Here is a 9991-nt window from a genome sequence, read left to right as displayed (position 1 = left end):
TCATAAACCCATGCTGACTGGGCCTGATTAGCTGGCTGTCCTGTACGCGCCATGCGATGCCACTCAGGATGATCTGCTCCATGACTTTCTCTGGCACCAAGGTCAGACTGACAGTCTGTAGTTCCCTGGGTAAGTTAATTTCCGAACTGACTGGAAACCTAAAATATAGATGTGTGACCAAAATGTTACACAATGGATAAAAGATGTGTTTTGAGGTCTGGAGTTTCTTGTTTCACATGGAGTTACAAAGATTGCTTTGTTTCGATTTTAGCAGTCAAATTACTAAAGAGCATTTCAGGGTCTGCTAAGCATTTATAATGACATGAGAAATTGTAATGGATTTGTTTTTCTTTAATTTTTTAAAATTATATATCTGTTATTTCAATATACCAATAATTATAATATTCAACTTTCTAGTAAAACTAACTGATTCTATGTTACATAAAGCTAAATGTTTCAGTAAATATTGGCAAGGCTGATAGTTCACAGTTCATTTCCTGTGAATTGTTATCCTTTTTTAATTTAAACACGCTTTCGAATCTGGGAATGGCTGCATGAGGGACTCTTCTTATCTTCAGTACCTTATCCTGGAGAAGTACCACAACAAAGTGAAAACAATTAAAAATTTGGGGGAAAGGTGGATCATGTCCAATTAGTTTTTTAAATGATAAGGTATAAACAACTCTGGGGAGAGCAAAATGGTCAATAGAAGCACACAGAAAGCTAGAACACTCAGCTGCCCATTGAGTCAGAAGTGAGCACGGACAGGACACATTTTAGTACATGATTTTTTTTTTTTCCCCTATAAACAAGTGAAGTGAAGTACTTGCCATTTTGTTTTAGCAAACGTGATTAAGAAATACTTTGGATACCCTCATCAATTCTTGTATTCTGTGAAAATGCAAACGAGTCTATTGACTTTAGAGTTGTTTCCAGTAAGTGTGAAAAATCGACTAGTTAGTTTTCATGACGATTTTAGAATAAAAACAGAAGGATAAAATTGCATCGACTGGATCATTCACTTCCTTTTGGTACAGCATTCCCAATGGATAGCTGTATTCCTGCTCCTTGGCTGGCACCAGGTGTGGGAAGCAAATAAGTGAAAATGGGGACATGAAGGTTGCCTTTCAATTACAAAGGATGAAAGGGGTTTGTTTGGCTTTAGCTTGTTTGTTAAACATTGGGGGTTTTGGCCACATACTGGAGAATTTCCCTCCTTAGGTATTAACAAGGAACAGGCTGTGAACCTAGTGTGAGGTGGTAAAAAATGGTGATAGCATCTAAAATAATATTAGAAATCAAATTGCCTTCACTAATAATGAACCCAACAGCTGCTTCTAATCCTGAGGCTGGCACAAAGTGCTGTTATGTCTAATAAAACTTTGTAAAATCTGATACTGTTGTTTTTCTCAATTCTTTGCTGTTAGCATTCTTCAAATCCAGCTGTGATAACTGTTGCCTTAAGCTGCAGAAATAGTTTGTTCTTTTAACATAGTTAGATTATATTAGATATAGGAAAGGTAGAATGTGAAGCACAGAGCTCTGTGTGATACACACCCAGAGAGTATCTTAACTGCTGTGAAATAAGTGAAATCTTTGAGCACATTTTGGCAGACAACTTTTTTCCTTTGTGCATGTTAATTATGTGTTTACTAACGAAAAGTGCAAGGAAATAAGTGAAAACAGTTTCTACCTCCCCCAGCAAGAATTATGTCCTGCTGCCCTCTCTTTTTACAAGCTCTTGTATATATTTGCATGTAGCTTTCTGACCCTAATCAGATGCAGTACTTTTTGTCTCTGTTTTTCTGTGAGGTTGCTTTTACATGAGGTGTCTAACAATAGTAGTGCTCATATTGGAATTATAATAATTGTCCTCTAAATAATTCCTTAATTTGAGATCTTGGGAAGGTTGCACAAATTTGTCACAGCCTTTGAGCACAGTAAGAGTACAGTTACAGTGGGCCATTAAGTAAGTTCCTACATAAAACAACAGCCCTTTCTTCAGTTAATAGTGGCATTTTTAATTAGTCATTCTTTTTACTACAGATTTGGCTTCATTTTTTCTGTGTCTGTCTTCATGGCTAAAGCAATTGTAGTAGAATAAATTATGTAATCTCTCACAATAAAACTTTTTTCATATATTTCATGAATAAATTCAGGTCCTGTATATATGAGTAATTCTAAAGAATATTTTAATATAAAATAATGTTTTTTATATAATGTGTAAAACATTATTATTATCAGGCTTCTTTGTGACAATGAGAGCTTTTAGAAAATTACCCAGCTGTTGAGAACACAGCCACATGCTAACAGTTGTAGTCCAGTAACTGTTATGATCTTAGTTGTCAGGATTGCATTCTACTGTTCTGAAAGCATACTGTGACATAACATATGCAACTGCACGCGTTGATACCCTTGTTTGTATTCATGTATTCATTTCAAAGCTGCAGAAACTGTGTGAATGACTTCTTTTAAACATGTGATTAACTAAAAATGTATCTTCTAATATTATAATGTGGTTTAAAAAAAACAAAAAAAGGCCTAGGGTAAAATTTCATATGCTATATTTGTTTAACCTTCACATTCTTAGCATTGCTTTGGGATTTTTTTTTATGCAAGAATTCCCAATGACTTTTAAAAGACCTTTAGTGAGATAAATCTGTAACTTGGAGCTGCTTAACTGTGATGGGGTGTTTATGCACGTTTCTATGTAAGTTAAGCAGGGGAGAATATTGTGGCCACTGAAACCTTTGTCAGTGTTTTTGCAGGTACAGTAATTGGCATAAATGTTCACTGGAGTGTTCCCCAGTGACTATGGTCATCACAGAAAACATTGTGCAGGGAATAGCACAAATGCTGTGGTAACATTAGCTGTCCCTGCAAAGGCATTTGTGAAGATTTGAGGGCAGTCTCTGCAGGAATTAGATGCAAGAAAAGTGTTTGGATGCTACAGACTTTTTTCTTTAGTCCCAAAGTTTCAGCGGTGTAGAGTTCCCTTTGATCCTCAGAATATTTACAGAATATTTACAGAAACTGTAGCAAAAGTTGTGTTTTCAAAAACAAAGAAAAACCACTCCCGCCCCTAATTCAGAAGTTGCTGCTGTCCTGGTAGGATAGACATAAAATTGAATGGAGGCAGGGAGAAACATTCATGTCCAGTATTCATCAGAGATTATTGAAAAAGAGCTTTTATTATTCTCTCAGCCATAGAAAGCTGTAATTGTCTGTAGAGTGTTTCACTGAGTTCTAGGTGCTTTTCTCCAGCTACCAGTTTGTGTTTATTGAAGTGAAACTTTCAGGTACGCTAGTCAGCAGCTTAAAGGCAAGGTGCTGTTTCAGAGCTCCAGACTTAAGTATGAAGAAAATAACTGTAGAAGGTGTTTGAAGATTGATGTGATGATCGGGAAGGTGGTTCCCTGCCACATTGTACAATTCTCATGCAGCATTTTAGACTTCAGTTCCCTGATACAGAATGTATATATTGAGCATCAACAGTACCCAGTGCAGCTGGAAAATGCCTAGAAAAAGCACTGGGATTAACATGGGCTTCCTGAAGCAGAAAATTTTGTTCAAGATTCATCTGAAATCATGCGTATGTCTTGAATTCTAACAAAGAGCAAATTTTTTTTTCCATTGTGTAGGTATATGTACCTTCTGTATTTGTGTGTGTGTATATATATACATATACCAAGTATTATATTAATAAAAGTAAATGAAATCTTTTATTAAAAATTCTGTCTTTTCTTCCTATAATAGATTGAACAAATGAGGACAGAGCTACTTCAAGAAAGAGCTATGAAGCAAGATTTGGAGTGTGACAAAATTTCTTTGGAAAGACAGGTAATTATTGCTGGCATATCATCACTCTAGCAAGGTAACAGTCTGGGTCTCTGCCTTCATTAGGAAAGTCAAATAGATGTTAAAGGAATACAGTATTTGGTAGCTATCACTATCCCACCATAGTGTGCTGGTGGGAGTATGAGTTAGTAAGAATAGGTGAAATAACGTGAGTATCTTAATACTGATACTCAAAAGAAAATATTATACCCTTGAATTAAGTCATCTCACTGTTTTTTCTTTCTGTATCCCCTGTTTTAGCTTGAGGTTTGTCACAGTTTAAATATTTTATATACTAAACACTCATATATCTTTTGCATACATCTGATATATAATGTAATATAATCAGACATTTTTGTTGTAGTGAGTGTAGACATCTCTCTACCACACAAATTCTGTCTATGTATTTGAGGATCAAAGTTATTAAAATAAGAAATGTGACAGTTGATATAGTACACTTGTTTTAGAATAAAACTGGGATGTCAATATAGAAACATTTTAAAAGCATGTATGTAGAAAAGTCCATAGAATATCAAAGATGCTGTTATCCAGTTTAGCTATAAATCCTTTGACTGCTTTTGGAGGAGCTGTTCTTCACAGTACTTCAGGAACACTGTTGAAAGGAGATCATAATTTCAAGCAATTGTGTTTTTAATGGAGTATTTTCTTCTGTAGGAGCAAACAAGTGAAAAAACGACATGGCTCTGAAAGAAAAGACACAGATTTGATAGAAAACTGTTAGTCTTTGTTGCCTAGGAAAGAATAGGACTCGTGTTTCAATATCTGTGATGAAATTTACATTATAAATACATTCTACTTTTTTGCAACATTTTATTCGGCAGCTTGGTGGTCTCTGAAGGCAAGAGTACTGTCATAGCACCTAGCTGAGATCCAGAGGAAAGCTATTTTAGCAAGTCATAGTATTAATGATGATCTCAAGAACACAAAGAAGATTGTAATGGGAATTTAGAGAACGTGTTTATACCAGACACCTATTTTGGTGCCTTAAATTATGTGAAATTAGAGGATAAAAATGCCACCTACTGGTATATCCATGTACATCCTTATACTTCAGTTCTGACTTTGCTATCATAGCTTTTTTAGTGCTTGAGATCTGAGATCATGGTTTGACGTTCAGAAATAGAGAGTTTTCTTTTCTGTTCCTCATGTGACTCTTGTTTTTCTGCCAACTTTGTCATTAGGTTCTCATTGAAAATCTAAATCACCTAGCCTCATAAAAAATTAAAGTGTATATCTGAGCAAACAGTCAGCTTTTACAATCATGGGGCTTGCAAAGTTTTTCAAACGATTTATGTAGCAGGAGTAGTATTGGATAGTTAAGAAGGGGGGAGGAGTGGGTGTGTGGAACCCACAGTAATAGTTCTGATAGAATAAAGCAATGTTGGATGCAAATAATTCTTTGTCAACTTGTTTTAGCTGTACCCCAATGAGTTGCAGGGGAAGAACACAGAATTTGACAGAATAATTGTGTGAAGAGTAGGACAGATCCAATGCTATTTGAAAAATTTTTCAATGTTTAAAAATGCTGTTGGAAATGGCTTGCGACCATCTGAAGTTCAAGGGTCCTTTTAAGCCTAAAACTTTAACTCAAGCTTAATACTAAATTTTTTTTTATAAAGCTCGGTAATAGAAGATTTGTTTGTAGTAAACAGGAAAATCTCACTGACTCTCTTTTTCCATATTTACTAAATTGAAAGTAGACTGATTTATGTTTGCCTGAAGAAATTTAATTTCTGTTAAGGTTATGTACGTTAATATGAGCAGGTATGTAGTAATCAAGTGTGTTCCAACTCTAGAACAAAGACTTGAAGAGCCGAATCCTTCACCTGGAGGGTTCTTACCGATCCAGTAAAGAGGGACTTGTTGCTCAAATGGAAGCAAGGATCACGGAGCTAGAAGAACGACTTGAAAATGAAGAGAGGTGAAACTAGTTAAGATCAAAATGGTCATATTTATGTTTGTTAATACGGCCTCTTGCTACTAATAAGTCTATAATAAAATTAACTTGATTTTTTTTCCTCACAAGCATCAAATTACAATGGTCATTGTTTCATACAAATTTTGACTGAAAGCACACTAGAATTTACCTTATATATGTAAAACAGGGCAGTGCTAACACGTTCCATACCTCATTATTTTATCAGTCTGATATCAGTAACAGGCTTAGACATATTAGCTATAGTTCAACACTTCCATTTTCATGTTTGCTTCATCGTTTAATCTCAGAAGAATTTTTCGTATATGTTGCATGAGCCGCTAAGGGGAATTTCTTGTTTCAGAGCTTTTGAAAAAATTTCTTAGTATATTACATGGCATCAGTAAATCAAAGCAGGGGCCATTACTATGTATTTAATTTGTAGAAGATTGCTGAAAATTTACGTCAGCAGGATTGGAAGTTTCTTTTTTTTACAAGCCTGTCTTTTGTTCATTTTGGTTTTTTCTAGGGATAGAGCTAACTTACAACTCAGTAACCGCAGACTTGAGAGAAAAGTGAAGGAGTTAATGTTGCAAGTAGATGATGAACATCTCTCATTGACTGATCAAAAGGACCAGGTAGAGGACAAGACTACTATGCAAATACCCGATATTAATCCTACTAGCATAAATCTTCATATATAAAAGATTTGAGAAGAATATAGGTAGATACTGATTACTCTGTTTATGAACTCCCATTTAGTGAGATTTGCAGTTCCCATTGTCATCATGTTCTTTTGTCCAGTATTAAATTGTTATTAATTTCTAAAATTATGAAAAGGAAGCACTTACAGAAGCAGTGGTATAATTAAGACCATATATATTATACCATATAATTATGGTATAATAAAGTGAATTAACAGACAGTATAAGGTCCCATAACTATATATGCCAACATAACAATCGTAAATCCAAACACCAACAAATAATATGCTCTAGTTTGCCATCATAAAATTTTGTGTGAAGAAAGAAGCTATTTATTGTTACGTATAGGCTGTAAGTATTAAGCATATGTTGATATTCTAATACCAATGTACTACAGTTCCTGTGGTCTGTGTTGATTCATTAAAACATGACTTGTTTGAGTACACGAGTCAAATAGTTAATATTCTGCCTAAAGAATGAACTGTGTATTTCAAACTGCAGACATTTGTTAGGGGAACAAACTTCTAAAATCCTTTGGATTTTTAAAATTTATTTTACAGTATCTGTCTGCTGAAGTGTCTTAACTTAGACACACTAATAGCTCCCACCTTCCCTTATTGATAACTGGCACTTGCTATCACATAATACTGCCTTACTCTACCAAAGGTACCTTTGCTTGTTGCTGTTTTTTCTTCTTTAAAAATCACATGCCATCACTTTTCTCAAAGTCTGAAGCTGACCTTCGAGTATTTCTGAAACACAGAATTACAGTGTCGCTACACTGGCAAAGTTGTGTCTTTGTTCTCCCTCTCATAGATGCTGGAAGAATAAAATTCCTTTATTAAAATAGTCCTCTAATCAGCTGACATATAAATATTTCAGTTGAGTTTGCGTTTGAAAGCAATGAAACGTCAAGTTGAAGAAGCTGAAGAAGAAATAGACAGACTGGAAAGTGCTAAAAAGAAACTCCAGAGAGAACTGGAAGAGCAACTAGACATGAATGAACAATTGCAAGGACAGCTTAATGCTGCAAAGAAGGAATTAAGGTAAGATGACTTGTCTGACCTTACAATCACATGTCACACCACCACTCACAAGATTGATCTCTTGCCCAAACCTTCTTTCCAAGATCTGCCTGCTGACTAAAGTCATCGAGGTAGGGAATAAAAAATGGAAAAGGTGGTAGTACTCAACTCTTTTATTATTTGTAGTAATAAAAATTCCCTGTTAATGACTGAGAGGTACAGCTGCCCTGTGTTGGTTCTTCTCAGCCATCTTTGAACATCTGAGTTTGCCAAGTGTACAGTTCCCCTCTCTGTGACTTCAGTTAGTGGTACTTGAAAATATGATGGATTGTTCTTCATTCTCTTGCATGTTTCTTTCACATAAGATGAAGTTCATGATAAATTATCCCTATTGGAGCACAAGTTTCCTGGACGTCCTTAAAAATGTAAATCCTACGTGTCCATGTTTTAAGGTTTGCGTAAGTGTTCCACATGTAGATGTGCAGTTTTAATAGCAAAGACGTGTTTGGTTTTTTTTGTCTGTTTGTTTTAGTAGGCTGAAGAAGTCACCAAGTAAAGTGTTGGCTGATTCTGATGATGATGACGATGATGATTTCAGCACTGATGGTGACAGTCTCTGTGAAGTACCTTCAGGAAGTAACTTTTCAAAAGATGATGACACAAAAGTCTAAATAAGTATTGAGTCTGTGATTCCTTAAAAGTACTGGAAGAATAACATAATTTATCAAGAAACTGGATATTCTAGAAGCCAAATGACGACATAAAGGGATTTAACAGTTGGGAATATGATGATCCATCCATACCGTGCCGTTTTCTTATTTAGATCTCAACTGTTTATTATAGAAAATAGCATTGCATTATGAAACAGCTATAAAACATGGCTGTGTCTATAACTAACTGCTACTGAAAAAATGGGCATAATGTTTCACATTGGAAATGTGATTTTGCTAAAATTTCTTTTTAAGTAAAAAGCCATCTGAAAGTAGTTCAAAATTAGTAGTTATTAAAAGCTTTTCCCTGAAATTAAGGAAATTATCAGAAGATTATTTAATATTTGTAAGAAGGGGGAAATTATGTATAAAATGTAAATATTTAAAACCCAATCTTTCTGTTGACTACTTTAGTACTATTTTGCAAAGCTTCAAATATTCTATGTTTCATATGTAAAGTACTTAAATTTATACTGAGTGCTATATTTGGGTTTTACCTCAGAAGCAAACAAATGAAAATGAATACATTTTGTGCATTGCAGAGCAGATTCACAGTTCCTGAGCCAACAAGTACGTTCCCATTTTAAAATCAGTGAAAGTTTTATTGTGTGTATTCTGTGTGTTAGAGATCAAGCGTTAATCCTGCCTGTTGACTTTAAAAGGACTACCCCATCTGCATGAGCGAGGGCTTGCCTTCAGCTTTGTTACCAACTTCCTTTGGGAAGCTTTCTGTTCCTAGTAGGGAAGGGTGAGAAGGAGGTCAGTTATTAGTTGGCATCTTTCAGTTCCTGAAATGGACTCTCTAATGCCAGAGGCAGAACATTAAAGGCCTGCTGATTTGAGTGCCTCAGGGCAGGCTTAACTTCAAGTCTCTAAAGAGTCCTACTCATTTCAGTAAAATCACTTGTGGTCTTTGAATTAAGTACATGCTTAAATCTATTTGTTAATTGATTCCAAATTTTTATTATTTTTGTTACCTGGCAAGATAATATATTCTCTTGGTAATATTACTAGGTAGTATTATTTATATTACCTGGCAAGTAATTGCACCAAGGAAACAAAAAGCATGTAATACAATTTTTCTTTCTAAGCTGTTCTTGAGCATCTCTCTGTGATATATTGCAGTGTATGGTCATATATGCAGGTATATATTAGTATTTCAACTTACAGAAGTATCTGCATTTTGGTTCATCCATCCATTCAACAAACTTTGTGGGAAATTCAAAAGAAAAAAAAAGCATTGCAGATTTTATTTTAAAAACATTTTCCATTTTATTGCTAAAAATATTTTTTTCCATTTATATTGTACCAAACTGTTTCTCCTCCTTTGCAAATTTAGAATTCTAAGGAAAGGGCACTACTACATCATTTTGTTAATAAAACAGAGCTAAATCCTGTCAGATTATTAGTATTTGTCCCCAGTTACAGCTGAGTGAACACTTTTTTGTTCAATGGACCAAATAATGGTGGAATGTGATTGTAAAAAAAACACTTTAAACTAAAATTTCTGGGAGCTTCCATTACTCCCACTGAAGAGAACACAAATTTAACAGCTCTGAAACTAATGCTGATAGACTTGGTTAAGGCAAAAGTCCTGACAATGGCAGTAACCATTTTCATACAATTATATGAGATGAAACTCCTGCCTGTGGGATCAGAAATATATTCTCGCTTAGCAGATTACAGACTCTTGTGCCATGTAATTTCCTTCAACTTGATTTTTGGTGGTTTTTAATGGAAAATAACATGAATGGCATAGTTGTAATACTCTGAACCTTG

The 9991-nt window shown here is 34.8% G+C and overlaps 1 protein-coding gene across 1 annotated transcript; it reads left to right on the top strand.

Moving 5' to 3' along the window:
- Positions 1–3756: 3756 nt before the first annotated feature.
- Positions 3757–8635, top strand: LOC104497255 (cingulin-like protein 1; the record flags this gene model as incomplete). The annotated part of the gene is made up of 5 exons (XM_010140488.1): positions 3757–3840; positions 5655–5779; positions 6303–6411; positions 7360–7523; positions 8035–8635. Coding segments are annotated over 5 exons (621 nt in total), but the record flags the coding sequence as incomplete, so codon positions are not given.
- Positions 8636–9991: the final 1356 nt, after the last annotated feature.

Source organism: Buceros rhinoceros, unplaced genomic scaffold, assembly GCF_000710305.1.
Source record: "Buceros rhinoceros silvestris isolate BGI_N320 unplaced genomic scaffold, ASM71030v1 scaffold1287, whole genome shotgun sequence".
Classification (NCBI taxonomy): domain Eukaryota; kingdom Metazoa; phylum Chordata; class Aves; order Bucerotiformes; family Bucerotidae; genus Buceros; species Buceros rhinoceros.
Note: the sequence above shows the minus strand (reverse complement) of the source record. Positions and strands in the feature narration are given on the sequence as shown.